General features: G+C 38.1%; 1 protein-coding gene across 1 annotated transcript in view; it reads left to right on the forward strand.

The window, feature by feature from the left end:
* The first annotated feature begins 347 nt into the window (after nucleotides 1-347).
* Nucleotides 348-22283, forward strand: part of LOC127428105 (collagen alpha-1(VI) chain-like) — a 57195-nt gene continuing 35259 nt past the window's right edge. Inside the window, exons 1-19 of the mRNA XM_051676191.1 lie at nucleotides 348-608; nucleotides 2847-2976; nucleotides 3087-3287; nucleotides 7591-7750; nucleotides 8736-8849; nucleotides 9238-9258; nucleotides 9362-9382; nucleotides 9485-9529; nucleotides 9642-9695; nucleotides 13787-13831; nucleotides 13947-13973; nucleotides 14114-14140; nucleotides 14236-14280; nucleotides 16844-16897; nucleotides 19393-19455; nucleotides 19598-19660; nucleotides 21757-21810; nucleotides 21915-21950; nucleotides 22077-22139. Coding sequence (XP_051532151.1) covers nucleotides 518-608; nucleotides 2847-2976; nucleotides 3087-3287; nucleotides 7591-7750; nucleotides 8736-8849; nucleotides 9238-9258; nucleotides 9362-9382; nucleotides 9485-9529; nucleotides 9642-9695; nucleotides 13787-13831; nucleotides 13947-13973; nucleotides 14114-14140; nucleotides 14236-14280; nucleotides 16844-16897; nucleotides 19393-19455; nucleotides 19598-19660; nucleotides 21757-21810; nucleotides 21915-21950; nucleotides 22077-22139 — 1314 coding nt within the window. The 5' untranslated portion in view covers nucleotides 348-517. The remainder of the gene's footprint in view (nucleotides 609-2846; nucleotides 2977-3086; nucleotides 3288-7590; nucleotides 7751-8735; nucleotides 8850-9237; nucleotides 9259-9361; nucleotides 9383-9484; nucleotides 9530-9641; nucleotides 9696-13786; nucleotides 13832-13946; nucleotides 13974-14113; nucleotides 14141-14235; nucleotides 14281-16843; nucleotides 16898-19392; nucleotides 19456-19597; nucleotides 19661-21756; nucleotides 21811-21914; nucleotides 21951-22076; nucleotides 22140-22283) is intronic.

Raw genomic sequence — 22283 nt, forward strand, 5'->3', positions numbered from 1 at the left:
GCTTGTTTTGATTATTGGAGGGTTACCTCCCCTCCACATCCCCACGGAATCTACGCCCCTGCATTAAATGCATAGTTATGTGTAGGGATGGAGCCATCATTTTGAGATAAACAACAAAGCACGATGCTTGTAAAGTGCCCAAACTTTCACCTCTGAAAGAATTACGTTCATGTTCATCAGAAACATGTTGAAATAAAGAACTTATGTTACAACCTGCGGTGCATCAGGGATAAAGTCATGCACGGATGGAGCATTTGGCATGAGTGAACTCCTCCCTCCGTCTCTCTCTCTCTCTCTCTCTCTCTCTCTCTCTCTCTCTCTCTCTCTCTCTCTCTCTCGTGTTGTGCGCCGATTCATTCCGTTCTGCGCTCTGAGTGCGCGCGACGTCCTGCAGTGCGCTATTTCATCTCATAAAAACCTCTTTTTGTTTCATCTCCACTAATATCACTAGTTCCGTTCTGTGTGTTTCCTCAGCTGCAGTTTGCACGGTTGATGTGCAGTAAGGACATCAGGATCTATGGCGCGCAATGGACACATAATAACCGCTGTACTTTGCGCACTTTGGGCAGCGATCTTCGCTCAGGATGCGTCACGACCGTCATTCAGAGGTAATTCTACAAGTTTCTCCTCCTTGTTGTATTTGATTATATCTTGTTTATAATAGATGGGTAAGTTTTGCATGTGTAATGCTGTCTTCAGCTGCTGTGTCGTGCGTAAAAGTCGGTTGTGTGTTGCATTAGACTGATATTAAATGCATCTACTGTATCAAATAAAGGCTAGTCATACAGCCATATTGACGAATACCGAAAGTGTTAACATTGCCATTTTGTTGTAATAAAAGCACACGATTGTAATAAGGTGTGGCATATCATAGTATTCTGTAATATAGTGAATTAGTGCAGTTATAATTTACAGTATGCAATAGTAGTATAGTAACTTCTTGATATAGGTGTGCATATGTTGCTCAAGACCACTGTGCAGACAGAATGATTCACATCATTTGATCTCATGTAAAATATATGTTTCATTTAAACACTGTGAGCTGAGGTGCTGCTTGACATGATGAGCTGGAGATGCAGATTATGAAATCCATACTTAATAACATTTAATGTTCAATATCTGAGAGTGAGTTGTAACTCAGCACATGCACCTGAACTGATTTTGCTGTAAAGTCATGCATGTTTGGAAGAAAACTTGTGGCAGTCTGTGTCTGAAAGGCCTTGGATTATGCCACTTGTACTGTATGGATGCTTCTTAAATTGACTGTGCATAATATGGTAAATGAATGTGGTGAAAGCAATAGAGTTCAGTTGTTTATGTAAAGACAGAGTTATCTGATTGGCCTGTCCATTTAAGATGGACTGATTTATGCCATTGGGGCAGTTTCTTGTAAATTCTTGTAAAACACACACTATAAACACTTGTATGCATCTTCATAAAGCTTAATTCCTTATTCAGCCTGCACCTGTAATGTTATGCGGCTACAATACTTAGCCCAGGTGATACACATTTCTCAGGTGGCCAAGTGTCAAGTTTATCATCCACCAACAGGGGGAGCTGATGATTTTTCTCCCTCCAAATTATCCATCATTTTGAATAGGAAGTAAAGGATAATTATGGAAGCCCATTTCCTCCACATAAATAAAAAATAAATTGTGCTTTGGTAAGTCATAATTATCAGGTACAAATCCATAATTTTGAAATAAAAAGTCATATTTAAGAGATAAAAAATATAATTATGAGAAAAGTCGAATTGATGAGAATTATGTCATCTTGTAAATATGTATCTCATAAATGTATTGTTTTTTATCTCTTAAATATGACTTTTTATTTCAAAATAATGACTTTTGATCTCATAATTTCTACTTTTTATCTCATAATTATGACTTTAATCTCAATTTTGACTTTTATCATAATTCTGACTTTTTTTTAATCTCAAAATAATTAATTTGTATCTAAAAATTATGAATATGTATCACACAATTATGACTTAACTACATTTTATTTATTTTTTTATGTGGTGGAAATGGGCTTCCATATCGATAATGGACAGTGGACACTGAATCTTAATGGAAAATTAAAGAATTGAGTTTACAGTGAGACACTTACAATGGAAGTCAATGGGGCCAATCTGTAAAAAATCACTATGTTATATCCAATTTTACAACTTCGTTGCCTTGACGACAGAACACTGGAAACCCTTAAAGGATCGTAAAAACGACTATTTAAAGTTTACAGCTCAAATCATGCACAATTTTATTAGAAGAATTAATGTAAGTGCTTTTATAAAATTATAATCTTCACATTTCTGTCTTTAAACCCTCCAAAAATTGACCCCATTGACTTCCATTGTAAGTGTCTCACTGGAACACAGATTTGTGCTTTTTTTTTTTAAAGAAAAGGAGGGACGAGTTGAAATAAATTTTTGTGGTGATCAACATTATACCACAAATGATGTCGATTGAGCTGAACTTGTATTGAACCCGGAATATTCCTTTAATATTATGAATAATGCAAATATTATATACTCAATGCACTCTACATGTTTAATGCACATTTTTGAAAAACAATTAATGGCCCGACAATACACATTTTGAACATGAGAATGCTTCTCTTCATACACGGCCATTCACACACACTCATGGGTGCAGCTTTTTCAGGTAAGATGGTTCCTGGAGTCACATTTAATCAACAGTTCAACATTACAAACTCAGGCTTTAGAGATTGAAAATTTAGTTTAATTGGATCACTTTAGAAGCTACAGATTTATGAACAGTTGTGAATGATTGATCACTAGCGTCTCTAATAGATCATGATTTTATGATTGTCCTGCTGTCCTCCTGCAGAATGTCCAGTGGATTTGTTCTTCGTGTTGGACACCTCTGAAAGTGTGGCTCTCAGGGCCAAACCACCAGAATTCTTCATCAACCAAATCAAGACCTTCACGAAACTTTTCATTGATGAACTGAAAGACATGTATGTTATCAATCCAAGTGGACTCTTTATAGAGCAACGCTAGCCTTGGCTGATTTACATTGCACTTGATTATAATATTTTAATGCATTCATTTGTGGTGTTGTTACCAGGCGTCAACCGTGTGATCGTGATGTGACATGGAACTCTGGAGCCCTTCATTACAGTGATGACACTGAGCTTGTGATGGGACTGGTTGACCTGAACACAAAGCGTGCTGACCTGAAGTCTGCTATAGACAGAATCAAATACATTGGCAAAGGAACGTACACTGACTGTGCCATTAAGGAGGGCATCTCTGAACTGCTCAGAGCGTATGTGAATTGTTTTAAGATGCATAGACACCAATACACACTATTATTAACAATACCATCAGAAAACTTCAAGTCTTTTAAGCGACACTCCTACTTTAAATCAGTTGAGGTCAATGCAAAATGTGATTACAAATGGTTAAAATTCACCTAAAAATGAACATTCTGTCATTTACTCATAGTTACATTGTTGAAAACCCATGTGACTTTCTTTCTTCTGTAGAGGTGTTTGGCAGAATGTTAGCCTCAGTCACCATTCACTTTTAATGCATCTAAAAAAATCGACTTACAGTGCCTTACATGTATACAATTTATCAGTTTGCGTGTTCTCAGGGAATCGAACCCATGATTTTGGCATTGCTAGCGCCATGCTCAATCTATATGAAAGAAAGCAAGTGGGGACTCTGGTTGTCATTCTACGTAACATCTTTTTTTTGTGTGTTCCAAGGAAGAAAGTCAGAATTTCTGTACTTTTTTCTTTCAATCACTTTTAACTATTTTACATGTAAGTACAAATAAATGTATGTCTCAATTAATATGAGGTCATGAAAACTGCAAGTATAACTAGATAAAAAAAGTTTGTGGACAAACTTTAGGTTGGCTTAAAAAAGCCCAGTCTGAAAGTTTAAAATACATAGATAGATAGCTAGATAGACTACTTGGTTGCTAGGGTGATCCCGTTTGGTTGCTAGGCAGTTGCCAGGGTGAAACTAACAAGGCTCCTTGCTAGCCTGAGTCAAATGAGCCAAACTGGAAGGCTCTACAATGTTCTGGCACAGAGATATGTGTTTTGCTACTCAGTTGCTAAGGTGACCCCATCTGGTTGCTTGGCAGTTGCTAGGGTAATACTAACAAGGCTCCTTGCTAGCCTGAGTCAAATGAGCAAACCCAGAAGTCTCTACCATGTTCTGTTTCAGAGATATATGTTTTGCTACTCAGTTGCTAGTGTAACCCCATCTGGTTGCTAGGCAGATACCAGTGTGATACTCAAAAGGCTTCTTGCTAACCTGAGTCATATGAGCCAATCTGGAAGTCTCTATAATGATCTGGTGCAAAGATATGTTATTTGCAGTATGGTGCTAGGGTAACCCCATCTGGTTACTTGGCAGTTACCAGGGTGTGACTCTTGCTAGCCTTAGTCAAATGAATCAACCCGGAAGACTCTAAAATGTTCTGGCGCAGAGATATGTGTTTTGCTACTCAGTTGCTAAGGTGACCCCATCTGGTTGCTAGGCAGTTTGTGATACTAACAAGGCTTCTTGCCAGCCTGAGTAAAATGAGCTTACCCTGAAGTCTCTACGATGTTCTGGTGCAGAGATATGTGTTTTGCTATTTGGTTACTAGCATGAACCCATCTGTTTGCCAGGCAGTTGCCAGGGTAATACTAACAAGGCTCCTTGCCACCCTGAGTAAAATGAGCCAACCCAGAAGTCTCTATGATGTTCTGGTGCAGATATATGTGTTTTGCTACTTGGTTGATAGGGTGACCCCATCTGGTTGCTAGGCAGTTGCCAGAGTAATAATAAATAAGGCTGCTTTCTATCCCAAGTCAAATGAGCAAACACGGAATTCTCTATGATGTTCTGGTGAAGAGATATGTGTTTTGCTACTTGTTTGCTAGGGTGAGCTCATTTGGTAGCTAGGCAGTTTCCAGGGTGATAGTAATAATTCTCCTTGCTAGCCTGAGTTAAATGAGCCAACCAGGAATTGTCTACGATGTTCTGGTGCAGAGATATGTGTTTTTTACTCTGTTGCTAGGGAGTTGCCAGGGTGATACTAACAAGGCTACTAGCTGGCCAGAGTGAAATAAGCCAAACCTGAAATCTCTATGACTTTATTATTTGTAGATATCCTTCTTACCCATTTTGAATGGAAGTCTATGAGTTTGGGTTGCTAGAGTGCACTAAATGGTTGCTAGGGCGTGGCTAAGTGGTTTTCATGGTGATACTTAAAGGCTGCTTGCTAGTCTGATTAAAAAAAATGCCAAGATGCAGTCTGTACGATGTTGTGGTGTAGAGATATGGGCTTTGCAATACGGTTTCAAGGTAAGTCCATCTGGTTGCTAGGCAGTTGGCAGGGTGATACTAAACAGCCTGAGTCATATGAGCCATCAATGATGTCTCTACGACATTCTGATCCGTAAATACCAATCTAAGCCATTTTGAATTGAAGTCAAAGTGGTTTGGTTGCTAGGGTGGTCTAAGTGGTTGCTAGGGCGTGGCTAAGTAGTTTCCATGATGATACTTGAAGAGTGATTGCTCACCCAAGTATAATAAGCCAACTCTCATGTCTCTAGGACATTCTGATCCAAAGATATCCCTCTCAGCCATTTAGAATGGAAGTCAATCGCTTCGCTTCGCTTCACAAGCACCACTAATTAAGTTTAAATAGTATATCAGTCGATTGGCTCTTTCAAGCCAACCTAATAATTACAGGTTAACACTTTAAGGTTCTACTTGTGTTTGTTAACATCAGTTAATGTATTAGGTATCATAAACTAACAATGTAAAATATGATTTTACAGCACTTAATAATCTTGGTTAATATAAATTAAAAAACACAATTGTTCATTGTTTGTTCATCTTAATTTATATTGCATAAACAACTTTTAATGTTAAAAATGCATTAGTATATGTAGAAATTAATATTATTAATATTAATATTATTAATGTTGTTCATTGTTACAATAGTTCTTGTTAAGTGATGTAGTTAATGTTAACAAATACAAACAACTGTATTGTAGTGCTACCCAGTACATTACACAAAATAACAAGATACTTTTTAACCTCTTCAACTTTGAAACATTTTTGGACACTCTAATTGGTCTATTTTTTTTTTTTTCAGAAATCCCCCCAAATAAAAAAAGACTCCAGTTATTCACAAATAATACTGTATACAGTATGTTTACAATCTTATAATGAATAAAAATAAATAAATAAATAAATAAATTGTCCTAAATTTGTAAGCATGCAATTCTGGTTCTTCCCTCAAATAGTCTTATTTTATTCCACTATATGGCAGCAAGTACTAGAAAAAATAATTTTTCCTCTATCGGCTTCCATCACAATACGCAGATCTGAAATATAGGTGGCGCTATAATGCATTTTAGCCATTGCAGTTGTGCTCGTCCATAGACATTCAGTCTAATTTTCAGTTCAAGCACCACCCCCATTTTTCCATAGATTATCTCGGCATCTGAGTGGACTAGAAGCTCAATATAGGTGTCATTAGAAAGCTGAGATCCTCCCCTTATAACATTTTGTCATCGACGGTCAATAACATATTATTACAATGATTTGTTTAGCAAGCTTTTCCTGCGGGACAGCATATTTTGTTCTGGACATCTCACACAAGCAAGCTCACAGACAAGTAAACAATGGCTCATTTTTTAGGGAACTGCGTAAGGTAAAAGCAGATATAAAGTTTTTAGCTATTTGGGGCTTACAGCAGTGGTGATCGGCACATAAAAGAGAAGTTTGTATTTGATGTCTTAAAATGTCATAGTTCACTTTGTGATTTAAAAAAAACAAAACTTGGGGGGCCTGGGTGGCTCAGTGGTAAAATACGCTGGCTAGTTCGCTAGTTCGCTAGTTAAAATCCCAGGGCATGCTGAGTGACTCCAGCCAGGTCTCCTAAGCAACCAAATTGGCCCGGTTGCTAGGGAGGGTAGAGTAACATGGGGTAACCTCCTCGTGGTCACTATAATGTGGTTCGTTCTCGGTGGGGCGCGTGGTGAGTTGGCCGTGGTTGCCGCAGTGGATGGCATGAAGCCTCCACACATGCTATGTGTCCGTTGCAATGCGCTCAACAAGCCACAAGATAAGATGTGCGGATTGACGGTCTCAGACGCAGAGGCAACTGAAATTCGTCCTCTGCCACCCGGATTGAGGCGAATCACTATGCCACCACGAGGACTTAGAGCGCATTGGGAATTGGACATTCCAAATTAGCATTTTAAGCATAACCTTTTTTCGTGATATAGCGCCCCCTTTTGGAGATTGAACTGTTTTTTAGATTAAAAGTGATTAAAAACATTTCGTTTTAGATTAACAAATTAATCCTGCTTTAAATTTAATCTCAACTACTCACATAACTATGCATAAATGTTTATTTAGTGCAAAAAAAACAAAAACAAAAAAAAACCCAATGAAAAAAGTAAATAAAAGTTCAAATCTGCTACAGCAATGTGGGAAAAAATTAATACATAATATACATATTTTAAATAGGCCCTATAAACAGCGTACAAGTAACCATTGCATTTGACTTATTTCTGTAAAATAACTTGTCTTAATGCATCTGCCTGCAGGGGTTCCCACTATCATGAGAATAAGTACATTGTGGTGGTGACGGATGGGCACCCTCTGACCGGGTACAAGGAGCCATGTGGCGGAATCCAGGAGGCCACAAATGAGGCTCGACAGCACGCCATTAAAGTGTTTGCTGTGGCCATCTCACCTGACCAGGAGGTACCGCTGACTCAAGACAAGTTTACACATACCTGATGTGCATTTTTTGTTGCGAGATGAATATTGATTGTGTTGCTAAATGCTTTGTCTGACTTTGTCTAATTCAGAGATTTAGGTTGGAATGTATTGCATTGTTGTGGCAGAGGAGTAACACATTGATTAGATGATACAAAAGTGGCCTAAGAACTCAATATATTGTTTGTTTTATTCTCAGATCATTGAACAAGCCTACTGTTGGCATCAATCTGTTTTGCACTGAGTTCATCAATCTGTTCTGTTTTCACAGGACGCGTCCTTGTGCTATTTTTAATTGTCACTCAGTACATATGCGTCAGACATGCATTTCACTGTTTTCAGAGCCATAAATGCAGCATTTTTAGAACGTTGTGTCAAGTTAAAAGTAGTCGAAACTTTGAAAATCACGTCTCGAGATGCATTCTGTTGTGCTTCATCCTCCTGTCAAGAACGCGCCCTGTGTGAACTCCTCTTAATCTGTAGCTGCGCTGCTTGTGAAGTTTGTTTAGATGTGCTCACTGCCCCCTGCTGCCTCATAAACACAAAGTTGCATGCACTAGGAAATAGGAAAAAGGTAGGAAAATAGATACTTTGCTAATGGAATTTATGCACAGGTCAGGGGACATGATTCATTGCTTGCATCTTCTACACATTACTTTTTATATAATTAATCACAGTAAATTAATATGTCAAATAAAAACAGCCCTAGAAATGTTCTAACACACAGCCCATAGGATTCCACATTTACCCGCTCCTTAATGGCATGTTAAAAAGGAGGCGTTTTCCTGTCTAGGTGTGCGGTTGTTGGTCAGAAAAAGCCGCAATGTGAACCAAAGTCTAGATCTCTGAGACTACATAAGAAGTGGTGTTTCAGGGTTTTTTGCGCTGGCATGAGAAAGAGAGACATTCTCTCAAGCAGATGTGTTTAGTCATGCACTATCTTTTCCCCTTTCAATTGTCTTCTTCCCAGGACACCAGACTGTCTATCATTGCCACAGACCAGAACTACAGACAGAACTTCACCGCCGCAGACAAATCCCGCTCCACACAAATAAGCACTATACGCACCATCATCAACATGATTGTGAGTGTCATCTGTGCACAAACTTACCACAACAAGAATATTTACTGTGTGTTTCTCCAGTGGATTTATGAGTCTGACCAAAACGCATGAAGAGTTGAGTTGCTTGAACAGAATTAACTGAAGGAATAAGAAACCCTGTGATGTGCTTGAAATTGTATGAGCAAATGTTTATTTCGGAATAAGACATTTCCAAAATTGTAAACTCTACTAAATCTGTTCTAGTTTGTTGGCTCAGTCTACAGATATTATTAATGCAGATTTCTCTAAACACATGAGCTCAGCGCAGAAGGAATTTCAAATCGCTGAATATCTTTTATTAATGATGCATCAAAAATGACATTTATTAATTTTCTCTATTTATCCTCCTCTCTTTTGCTCTCCTTTCCAGACAAACGAAACGAAGGATGTGGTATGTTGCTGTCATCAGCTCATGCACACTACTTTTATATGCAATACTTAGCTTGGTTTTTCAGTGGTGATTTTTTAATTGTATCTTTTCATTCTTTCCTCAGTGCTGCTCCTTTGACTGCAGTGTAAGTAAAATGACCTGTTTATCCCTCTCAATGAACCTCACTGATCTGTATGGATTCCTGTATAACTGTTTCATGTTTCTGTTATATGTAATATCTTCACAGGCCCCAGGAGGCTCTCAGGGACCCCCTGGAGAGCCAGGATTCAGAGTGAGTGTTAATAGCTTCCATCCATCCTTTCATTCCCATTAAACATTACGATGCAGCGATCCACTCTCAGCATGTACAAAGGGCCGTGGCCTCACTTTTTCTTTTCCTGCAGGGAGATACTGGAAGACCAGGAATGCCGGGAGAGAAAGGAAATGTCGGCGCTCAGGTTAGCATCTTCTATCTGCTGTTGCACTCTGTCAGAAGTGATATTGGCTGTTTATAAGCCACCTTTTCAGCTGTCAGTATTTTACCAATTAATTTTGCCCATGGAGGTTTATTTAAATCCTTGAAACAAGCCAAACCAAGCTCCAAAGTGGATTACAACATAACAAACTTTGATTTGAAGCCAAAAAGTGTTTTAAAATCAAACAAAAAGACAAAAGTACAAGACTGTGTACTTAACGTCTTTCATGAGGGAATGAACTACAATCCCATGAAGCATTGCGAATGATGTGATCGAGTAACAAACGATTGAAATAAATAAAACTAAATATAACATTTAAATAAAAAAATTAAAACATTTTCCATTGACCTTTTATATATATATATATTCTAATAATTTTTTTTTTTCTAGGGCAAATCGTTTTCCTAAAAATCGATGTCCACATATGTGGACAGCCGGACTAAGTTGTGTGAAATTCAAATAGTCAAATATTTTATTATGCATCCAGGAGTGTTGATTATTCATGTTTTTGAGACGTTACGGACATTACAGCTGATTTTATATAAAGCTGAATAATTAATTCTGATTCAAAGTAATGTCCAGCATCATCCAATCACTGTCAATCATGTTAAAATAAAATGATACATTATAAATTCTGAATCTATGTACTGATTATCATTGTCACATGTCTGTCAAACATGTTGAGTGATCCAAACATCATCTGCAGCCTGAAACTGAACTTTTGATCAGATTTTAGGAGTGAATGCACTTAACTGCATAGAGAGCTATAGGATGCTCCCTATTTAGTGAATGACTTAACCTTCAGTGTGCTGTCTGTCTGCACTGGTCTCAGAACAGTTAGAAATGCATCCTAACTCCACATAAAGCCTCTGAAAGCAACATTTTTCAGCTTTTGCATGAATACATTTATTCTCAATGTGATAATACAGTAAATATATGAATGCATTTACTAATGTTAATGAATAGAACCGTATTGTACAGTGATAACACAATAAAATATACTAAAATTTATATTAAGATGAAGCGAAATGACAGATGTGTTATAGTTGAAAATTATTCAAAATAAAAAAGTTTTTTCAACTTTTGAGGGAACATGGTCCTAATTTCCACATATGTGGACTTCATGTTTATCAGCGCACTGACACGAGAAAAATGAATGGATTTTTTAAAGTGGCATATCAAACGAAACTGGAGACTCTACCCTTTACAACTAAACAGGTTTCAATCAAAAAAAGTAGAGGTTTCTTACCAGAGGCACTTTTGCTGGCGCTGCACCCATAGGAGCGCTTCATGGAAATCGACGACATGCTGTTGAGTCATGTGACTCGGTGTGGCAGAAGTTTAACCCTTAACTGACGGTGTAGAGTCTTGTGAACAGTATCATCAGTCATTTAAATTAATTACAATTATGCATTGTGTATAGCGAAGCCAAAATACAACATCCACACATGAGGACACGGGGTCACACGAGTTATCGTTAAAAAGTAATTCCCCTATGGAAAAAAATGAATTGGATTTTTACTTCCAGAAGCAGACTGTTGCACTCTGTTGCTCAAACGATACCTCAAGTCATGCAACCACCCACAACACCCTAGCATCGTGCACTTTGTTTAAATTATAAAGTTTATTATTGATTGTCATGACTCCAACTTAACAGTGTACTAAGAATGCATTTAATAAAGTCAAAATAAACAGCTGTCAGGTAAAAAATAAACCATATATCATTATTAACATTATTTATTTACAATATTTTTCACATCAGGATGAAATAATTGCGTCTAGGAAATGTTCCATGTGTCCTCTGATCTCTTTGTTGATAATCAAATCAAAGCTAAACTCTGGACTGACCCGCAAATGCCCCACTTTCATATTCTGCAGCTGTTACAACTTCAGGATCTGTCGAAATGATGGTCTTGCACTCTACATTTTTTACTATATTTGTGAGAACATTTTCAGATATGAACATTGTACACACCCAGCTGAGCTTTTAAACAGTGTATGGGAATTGAGCCAGTTATTCCATTATTTTACAGTGAATGCTGACTGTGTAGACATTATAATAATCATAGCAAACGTTTTCTGTTAATAGACAAAGGAGTTTTAGACATGTACTAATGACCTTCTCTGTTACTTTTACCTTTATATTTTTATGCATGTGTTATTTTTTAACCTTCATTATTTTATTAAGCGAACTCATTAAGTGTAAAGCTTCCATAGGAAGATATATTGCAGGGCGATTCATCTTCATGGCACGCTGGTCAAGCCAGAATATTTTATTAACGAATTAGTAGGTCTATCATTTTTGGTCATTATATATATATATATATATATAAAAATTTGTGTTTAACTTGAGACAAAATATAAAAAAATGAACTAAAAAGTGCTTTTCAGTTGGTCCATTATAGAGAGAGTAAATTAGAGTCAGGGGTTAAATTGGGGTTTTCGGAGATGGGGGAACCCTAAAATCAGGTGATTTCGATAATGTATGGTATGTAATTCACAGAAGCTTTTTTTCTTTCAGATAAATCAATGTTACTGGGTTTATACGATTATGGTTATGGTTATATGATGTGTCTGTCATTATTTATGTTTGCCCTAATTCAACTTAACAAAATTACATTTAATATTTGGTTTAGTGTTTTACATTAGATGACAAAAAAAAAGAAACTGGATGAAGAATGATATAAAAGTTATTTTATACATTTTATAAAAATCTGATGACAGCTGGGACAAGTTTACCTTCTTTTTGCCCTTGGTTGGGATTCATCTGATATAAACTTATATCTAATTATGTTACAATTGAAAAGTAAATGCACATTATTCTTAACAGGGGAAGCAAACATGTTCTACACAACTTCCTTTTACTCCAGTTGTTGTTCTCATTATATAATTTTAAATGAAATCATTTGCATTAAATTATAAAAGAGTTTAAAATTCTTCACTGTGGTGTGAAGAAGCATTTCACTAATGAATCCCACTGTATATTTGCTAGAAAGCATTTTTTTTCCAAAAGAAAAAAACAAACACGCATAATAAAAATACTGTATATGCTGAATCAACAAAAATGCACACACACACACACACACACACACACACACACACACACACACACACACTGTCACGCGCACATACGCACACTCACGCGCACATACGCATACATACACACACTCACACACACACACAGACGCACACACACACACACACAGACGCGCACACACACACAGACACACACACACGCACACACATGTTGGTGCAGCTATCATTATGAGGACTCTCCATAGACATAATGATTTTTATACTGTACAAACTATAGATTCTAACCCTACCCCTAAACCTAACCCTCACACACACACACTCACACACACACACACACACACATTGGTGCAGCTATCATTATGAGGACTCTCCATAGACATAATGATTTTTATACTGTATGAACTATAGATTCTATCCCCTAACCCTAACCCTACCCCTCACACACACACACACACACACACACACACACACACACACACACACACACACACACACACACACACACATGTTGGTGCAGCTATCATTATGAGGACTCTCCATAGACATAATGATTTTTATACTGTATGAACTATAGATTCTATCACCTAACCCTAACCCTACCCCTAAACCTAACCCTCACAAAAAACTTTCTGTATTTTTACATTTAAAAAAAACAAAACATAGTTTAGTGTGTTTAATAAGCCATTTCTCTCATGGGGACCACTGGCAGTGTAGGTGATCTCAGGTTTTACTATCTTTGTGGGGACATTTGTTCTGTTGGCGTTGCTAAAAGACAAAAATAACAGCATAACGTGATGTACATTGAAGGTGCGTTTCACGCTGTGACTATATCATAGATTTGAGCTCAGCGAGAACGTTGTATTGTTTTGTTGATTTTTTTTGTGTAATCTCCCTTCATGTGTATTGATTTTGTCGCTAGGAGTTTTGCACAGAAGGGGTCAAGGGGGCGTCCATATAGGTGGCATCTCTGTATCACATCTCAAAAGCCTCTTTTTGTTTTTCTCCCTACTGTTTCTTTCCTCTTTTTCTCCTATTAGGGAAAGGCTGGCGATCCCGGTCCAGTCGGTTACCAAGGAATGAAGGTTTGTCTTCGGCTCTTTCTCTCTCTCGCATAAATATTTACATTCTGTCTATATTAGGGTTGATTTGTGTGCTTTTGCTGAAGGAATAATCTCTAACATTTTCCTTTTCTTCCAGGGAGACCAAGGAATAAGAGGCGATAAGGTGAAATAAAATGCTGAGCTTCCTGTTCTGATTCATTGTAAATGTTTTCAGAACACATTCCATGAGTTGCTTATTTTATCTCAGAATTTGTTCTGCAACTGCACAACTATCATTGATACACTCTTGTATTCTTTCTGCAGGGAGATAGAGGTCATAGAGGCTTCAAGGTGAGATGAGCGTTCTTCATCAAGCTCTTGAATTAGATCGTCTCTCCCATTCTTGTTGTTTGTCAAGCTGAAATGATTGTCAATTGTCCTTTCAGGGAGAGAAAGGAGATCGGGGGCTTGATGGCATCGATGGACGTAAGGTGAGTGCTTTTGACCTCTTCCTGCTATTGGGGCGACTGGGTTGGGCACTAATCGCAGGGTTAGCGGTTCGATTCCTTGCCCACATGACTCCACATGCCGAAGTGTCCTTGGGCAAGACACTGAACCCCAAGTTGCTCCCAATGGCAGGCTAGCACCTTGCATGGCAGCTCTGCTGTCATTGGTGTGTGTGTGAATGGGTGAGTGAGTCACATAAAGTGCTTTGAAAAGCGCTATATAAGTGCAGACCATTTGCAATAGAAATAAATGACCCAAAAATGAAAATTCATTGGAAATCATTTACTCAACCTCATGACGTTTTAAACCCTTGGAACACTAAAGGAGATATCAGGCGGAATGTCCTAGCTGCTCTGTTCTATACAATGAAAGTGAATGTGGCAAAAAAGCATCATGACAATTTATACAGAACAGACTGTAATTGAAATAGTAATTTTTTTGATGTCAATGACAAATGCATTATTTTAATGTATACTAATGAGCTATGGCGGAGAGGAAGATTTTCAGCGAATAACTATTAAAATTTAGTCTGTTTCTCACACAAAGATATCGTATGGCTTGATAAGTCTTGGAATAGAGCACACGAGTCATATGGACTACTTAAATGGTACATTATTTGGAGCTTGATGGCCCATGGTCACAAGCAAAATAAATCCTTTTGTGTTCCACAAATGAAAGAGAAATGAATGAAACAAATTATAGTTTTGTAAAGACTAGGGTGATTTAAAAAGGGCTGCACGATACATCCAATTTATCAAAATATCGCAAATGTACATATGCACATCGCAAGGGCTTGCGCAAAACAGAACGACTTGAATACTTTAAAAAGTAACGTTCATGGCAACGCAGTTAGCAAAGATTAGACTGTGCGTGTGATTGTCATTTGGTGTGTGTGTGTGTGTGTGTGTGTGTGTGTGTGTGTGTGTGTGTGTGTGTGTGTGTGTGTGTGTGTAGTGTGTGCGTGCCACTTCTTCCGCCACTTTTCACCCATTCTGTCAAGATGAGCGCGCTGCACACAACAACAAACAGCGCGAGGAGTGATGTCTGATTTGCGTCAAGATACATATTCACAACTGAGTTTTCTTTGCTAGAGAAAAAGGGGAATAGTCTGTTTTATAAACACTGGATTACCAGAACACTGGACATTTATGACTATCACTGATGATCGTCTGTTTATGAATTACTGCTCATTTTGTTAAAGCTGAAATTGTTCTCTTTGTAGAGTTTAAATTGTAAATGATTGTAAGAGTGCATATTTTGTTTCCCTTATCTGTTTGTGAAAGCACCTGGGAGTGCATACATTTCAAATTAAGAGTCTCCAGTGTATTTTGGGCTTGTTTATAGATAATGATAAACTTCATTATATTTGGGCGGGGAGGTTCTGATGTTCCACATTCTCCTATGACGTCACCATCGAATTATCGCATTGTATATCGCATAATGCATTATCAAACATCTTATCGCATAATGCACTTTTCCTCAATGTGCAGCCCTAGATTTAAATTTGTTTTGGTTAACTATTCTGCCATGGTAACTATGGGTAAAAACAAGAATGTAAATTTAACACATGATTTGGGAATTGAAATGATGTTTCTCTTCCTGTGCTGCTTTCTCTGGCATCCTGTGTGGGATTTCAGAACACAATGTCTTTTTCCATTTCTGCTTTGTGTCTCCTCTTAAAGGGACAGTTCACCCAAAAATGACAATTCTCTCATCATTTACTCACCCTCATGCCATCCCAGATGTGTATGACTTTCTTTCTTCTGCAGAACACAAATTAAGATTTTTAGAAGAATATTTCAGCTCTGTAGGTCCATACAATGCAAGTGAATGGTGACCAGAACTTTGAAGCTCCATAAAGCACATCAGGCAGCATAAAAGTAATCCATAAGACTCCACTGGTTTAATCCATGTCTTCAGAAGGGTTATGATAGGTGTGGGTGAGAAACAGATCAATATTTAAGTCCCTTTTTATTATAAATCTCCACCTTTGCACTATATAGAGCTTCAAAGTCCTGGTCACCATACACTTGCATTGTATGGACCTACAGAGCTGAAATATTCTTCTAAAAATCTTAATTTGTGTTCTGCAGAAGAAAGAAAGTCATACACATCTGGGATGGCATGAGGGTGAGTAAATGATGAGAGAATTGTCATTTTTGAGTGAACTATCCCTTTAAATGGATCTACCTTTTGGGAAAATAGCATGTCTTGTGTCTCTGACCTTTGACTTGACTTTGTCCTTGACCTGGGGGTTGTTTTGCAAAGTAAATTTCCAGCATGTAGCTCTTCTCAGGGCATCTTCGACTTCTGCACTGTGTGACTTGCCACATAGATCGTGTTCTGTTGTTATCTTCTTTCTCTACATCACGTCTATGTCTTGTTTTTGAATGTCTCTGTGTTTCCTCACTGTCTCTTAGCGTGATGTCATGCTGAAGTTAATTACACACAGTTTTGGGTGTTGACCCCACACCCCCCAACACAGTGTTTGACTCTCTCCATGAAGAAGTCTGTTGATTTTTCTTGTGTTTGTATTATATTTCATAGGGTGAGCCCGGGTTTGCTGGTCTTCCAGGCTGCAAAGGGTCACCGGGGCCAGATGTAAGTAGAACGGTCAACTTGAGGTTATTAACAAACACGAGTGTGTGATGTCATACTACTGAGATCCAGATGCATTTGAGATTGGTTATAGATCTATATCTATTGCTAAGCTCCATCCCCATTGGTTACTGTCGCTCGCTCAGACGAGCTTTACAGAGAGTCCCACAGGAATGAATGGGAGATTTCTGTGAATGGGGCGATTTTCTGTTAAATGTGTGTTTTTATTTAAAGAAATTGTTGAGTTATGTGGTAACATTATTAAAAACAGACTGAATTATAATCAAGGCAAATGCTTTTAGCAGTAAACTGACAAGAAAAAGCCTCATTTAATCTCAATTGCAACTGATAAGATGAGTGTAAGCAACCTCAACCCTTCCTAATGTTTCTACAATGTGCAAACAGACTATACTTTTATATATTTGTATAGATTACAATATAGATATAAAATTAGTTATTATCGCCACTACAGTGACCAGAATCAAGACATAAATGAGTTAACTTTCATTAAGTAACATTAATTTACTTTGGAGCAAATGTAGGTGTCCTCACTGAAGTTATATGTGGTAATGAATGCTGCACATCCATATTTTGGGATAATTTCTGTAAAATTCCATTTAAAACCTATTCAAACACACATGACTTAGATTTACAATGGGTGCGTCTCATGTATATCATGAACACAAATTCGTGTTTTGATCCACTGAACATTGGGACACTTATGACTCAGTCACCTGCGACACAATAACAAGGTTGCATGTTTAAACACTGCTGTTATTAATCAGTAACACCCTTACAAAAAATCTAGAGTTCTGACAAATTTGCCGCAAACTTGCTGCAAATTTCCCACTCATTATATTCACATACATGTGATTTGCCACACATGTTTGCCAGAAGTTTGTAGCTCTTCACCGGTAGTGATGAACTTGCAGCAAACATTTGATGACAATAAAGAATTGGCTGCAAAGCTCATTTTCATGTGAAAATAATGAGTGGAGAATTTGAGGCAAGTTTTCAACAAGTTTGCGGCAAGTTTGCAACAAGTTTGTGGCAAGTTAGCAACAAGTTATCAACAAGTTATCAACAAGTTTTCAACAAGTTTGCGGCAAGTTTGCAACAAGTTTGCGGCAAGTTTTCACAAGTTTGCAACAAGTTTGCAACAAGTTTGCAACAAGTTTTCAACAAGTTAGCAACAAGTTAGCAACAAGTTTGCAGCAAGTTTTCAACAAGTTAGCAACAAGTTTGCGGCAGGTTTTCACAAGTTAGCAACAAGTTTGCGGCAAGTTTTCACAAGTTAGCAACAAGTTTGCGGCAAGTTTTCAACAAGTTAGCAACAAGTTAGCAACAAGTTTGTGGCAAGTTTGCAACAAGTTTGTGGCAAGTTTTCAACAAGTTTGCAGCGAGTTTGCAACAAGTTTGTGGCAAGTTTGCGGCAAGTTTGCAACAAGTTTGCGGGAAGTTTTCAACGAGTTTGCGGCGAGTTTGCGGCGAGTTTGCGGCAAGTTTGCTGCGAGTTTGCGGCGAGTTTGCGGCAAGTTTGCGGCAAGTTTGCAGCAAGTTTTCAAAAAGTTTAGGGCAAGTTTGCAGCAAGTTTTCAAAAAGTTTAGGGCAAGTTTGCAACAAGTTTGCGGCAGATTTGCGGCAAGTTTTCAACAAGTTTGCGGCACGTTTGCGGCAAGTTTGCAACAAGTTATGCAGCAAGTTTGCCAGAACTCTCGATTTTTGTAAGGGCATTGCTCAAAAAAAGACACAGTCATGCATTTCCTTGGTAGGTATTAAAATGTGTTATAATGAAAGATAAATTACACAAATGAAGAAATAAAAATGCAAGAGAGTGTATTTTTAATCTTCTTCATAAAACTTTAATTTTTAAAAGACAGTTTTCCTTTCATGCACATTATGGATGATCTCTTTTAAAAAGAAAAAAGCCTTTGATTTCATAATTTTAAACTTGCTCATCTTCTAATGACTTGAAAGACTTCAGAAGCCCTGACGGTGGTTCCAGTAAGTGAACACAGTGAACAATGATGCTCCCTGGTTTTTCCAGTGCACTCAGTGGTAATATTCGTTATTCGAACGTTTTAGTGTGCTGGAACAATTTTGCGATTGGGACAGCCCTACAAATGGCGGACTAGGTAGCTGATTGAGATGCACAATATTAAAAAAGCAAAAGCAGAGTTGCTAAGGTAGGATTGGTGAGTAAAATGTTTAAGGCGGGGCTTAGTCAAGGGTCAATTAGCTGAGGGGATGTTCGTCTCGTCCCATACACAGCCAACTCAAGAGAACTGCAAATGTTCTGTCCCGCTTGAGCGATGCTGATAGGCTGTTTTGCCTGCATCTGGACTCCAGGATGTTTGTCTCTTGAGCAGCCAAATATTTACCAAATCTGGCATCCGGCCTGCTCTCTCATTCTGTAATGAAGAAAAGTGTGGAATATAGTTCAGTGCTCTTCTCCTTTAATCACAAATAAGCCGGTTTTATGTCATTGGGTCTTATAGGGCTTGCAGGGAGAACCAGGTCCTAAAGGAGACCCCGGTCAATATGGACGCAAAGGAGAGAGAGTAAGAGACGATCCAGTCGAGTTGTTAGAACTGAACAACGGACACCATCAATCAATCACTCAACTCATTACCCAAGCAATCAATTTCTGTACTGTATGTCAGTGTATGAGCTCATTTCTGTTGGGTTTGTATGTTGCCTCAGGGAGATCCTGGCAGAGATGGTGACCCGGGAAGACCTGGTAACTATGGACCCTCAGGGGGCAAGGTACGGAGACACAGTTAGTTTCATTTAAATGCTGTTTTATCTTACAACTTTTATTGTCAAGTGATTTTTATTTGTATAGCGCTTTTCACAACACACATCGTTTCAAAGCAGCTTTACAGAAAATCATGCATTAACAGAAAAGGAAACTGTAATATCTATAAAGTCTTAGAATCATCATTGTGTAGTTTGTCATCATCACTCAGAGACACGTAGCAGTGGAGTCTGACACCAAGCAGAACGGAGCTGGATCTGGCCAACTCTGGTGACCTCAGGATATGAATCCCGAGGTTGAGACATGGAAACAAATAGAATAATATTAGTATAGATGCCATTCAATTTATTGCAGAGTTATAGATCACGATGGATGTTTCTAGTTCCAGCAGGCCTAACTAAAGCAGCCTAATTGTGAGTTGAAGGATAAATTAGGTGTATGCCTGGCTAAATAGATGAGTCTTTAGTCTAGACTTAAACTGAGTGAGTGTGTCTGCATCTTGAACAGTGTTAGGGAGACTATTCCATAGTTTAGGAGCCAAACAGGAAAAGGATCTTCCTCCTATTGTGGAGTTTGATATTCTAGGATCTATTAACAGGCCAGAATTTTGTGATTGTAATGAACGTGATGGAATATAGCGTGATCGAAGGTCACTTAAGTACTGCAGAGCTAGACCATTCATTATTGTGGTGGTTAATGTAACATAACCGCTCTGTTCCAAAACCTTCTGAGCTGCCTACGGAGGCGGCATTTTAAGGAATCATTGGTACGCTTAGCCCGACGTGAAGGCCATTCCTAAAAGTACCTGAAAGTGAAAAATAAAGCTAAGATGTTGGACAAAGCAAGAGAAATTGTAAATATAAAGTGGCGCCAAAAAACATTTGGACACTTGCTACACGGGTGTTGAATGTACCACCTACACTCTTCAAACTTTTTACATTTATCTTGAAAAACAAAGCACGTTATATTAAAAAGAGATCATATGTTAGTCAAAGATTGAAGGAGGACTGAATATTTGTATTTTTAGACTTCTTATATTATATTTAAAGTAAAATGGCTGTAAAATTATTTAAAAAATAAACTAAGTATATAGTATATAGTACCAAACCTTATATATAGTGGTATAGAATTTTTACTGAAATGTGATTTTGATGTTAACAAAATAACTGGAAAACTTGCGAGTCACAAACAGGTATTACTTTCATGGACGCTTATGTGCAATCTTAATTTCTCCCCCATAGATGTACCATTTGGAATAATAAATATATAAGGCTTCCAAACAAAACACTTTTTATGAAAATTGGTTTGAAAATGGAATTATTTGGGTTAAAGAACTGATCAAAAATAACGGTGTCCCTTACAAAAAACCTAAACTTGCCAAAAGTTTGCCACTCGTTATTTTCACATGCAAGTGAGGTTTTGATTCGCTGCAAATGTTTGCCAGAAGTTTGCAGCTCTTCAGCAGTAGTGGTGAACCTCCAGCAAACTTTTGGCAACAATGGACGATTTGCGGCAAGTTTACCTCAAAGCTCATTTGCATGTGAAAATGATCAGTGGTGAGCTTGTGGCAAATTTGAAAGAAGTTGCATCTACCACTGATGAAGGGGTTATCCCGAAAGCATTTTGCTATTGCACCTGGCACTTTTTGCACACTTTGCACATCTTTTGCTCTGTTGGGACCTCTGTATGAATAAATTCATGTGAGATTTTTCCTATTTTGAGTGCAAACTCATTTTTTAACTTTTGTATTATTGCATTTTTTAGTCTACGCGGCAGGACTATTGGGATATTTTTTGAAGCTTAGACTGGAGTTTGGTGCAGCGTTGTTTGTTATATTGCATATTTCAAAATGAAGTTAAACAGGATTGTAAAGACACTGTGTTTGTCAGTGGATCGTGAATGTGTGGCGCACGTGCTCCCAATATATGCAGCGTTCCAGATCAGTGACTTATGAGGTTCTATGATGATTAGGAAGCAGAGAAGGCAGCTCACTTTCTTCCGCATAGAGTGTTTTAACTACATATAACAGTGATCCTCACATATAAACGTATAGTTTTCTGAGGACATTGGGCTTTCTAAACTTCCAGCGTGCTTGCTGTTTCAGGGAGAGCAGGGTCCTCGTGGTGCCAATGGCGATAAGGGCGAGAGAGGAGATGACGTAAGTGTTTTCTTACAGTTTCTCGCAGAGACTCGTGTACTGTAATGATGGGCGGATTTTTGTGTTATCTAACAGTTTTGCCCAATTCCTCCTTTCTTTGTCAGGGGATACCAGGGCCAGATGGACCACCAGGAGATAGAGTAAGCGAGCATTTATATGTGCTTCTGTTCTGTTATTTCAATCAGTGCACGAAGTTTCTTCACTGTTTGTGTTTCTTATAGAGGATGCTCAGATAATGAAGATATTCACTTGTTTTTCTGTTGTAGGGCACACCTGGTGAGAAGGGTGAACAAGGTTCCCGTGGTAACAGAGGGCCCAAAGGTGAACCTGTGAGTAGCAAATGCCCCACAATGCATCAGCACATGACATTCTGCTCATATCTTATTTACACTTGCACCATAACATCATGACGTCATTATTGGTGGCATATTTTAGCAGGTTCAGATGCAGACAGCAGAGATTTTTCAGTACAG

This window comes from Myxocyprinus asiaticus, chromosome 37, assembly GCF_019703515.2.
Source record: "Myxocyprinus asiaticus isolate MX2 ecotype Aquarium Trade chromosome 37, UBuf_Myxa_2, whole genome shotgun sequence".
Classification (NCBI taxonomy): domain Eukaryota; kingdom Metazoa; phylum Chordata; class Actinopteri; order Cypriniformes; family Catostomidae; genus Myxocyprinus; species Myxocyprinus asiaticus.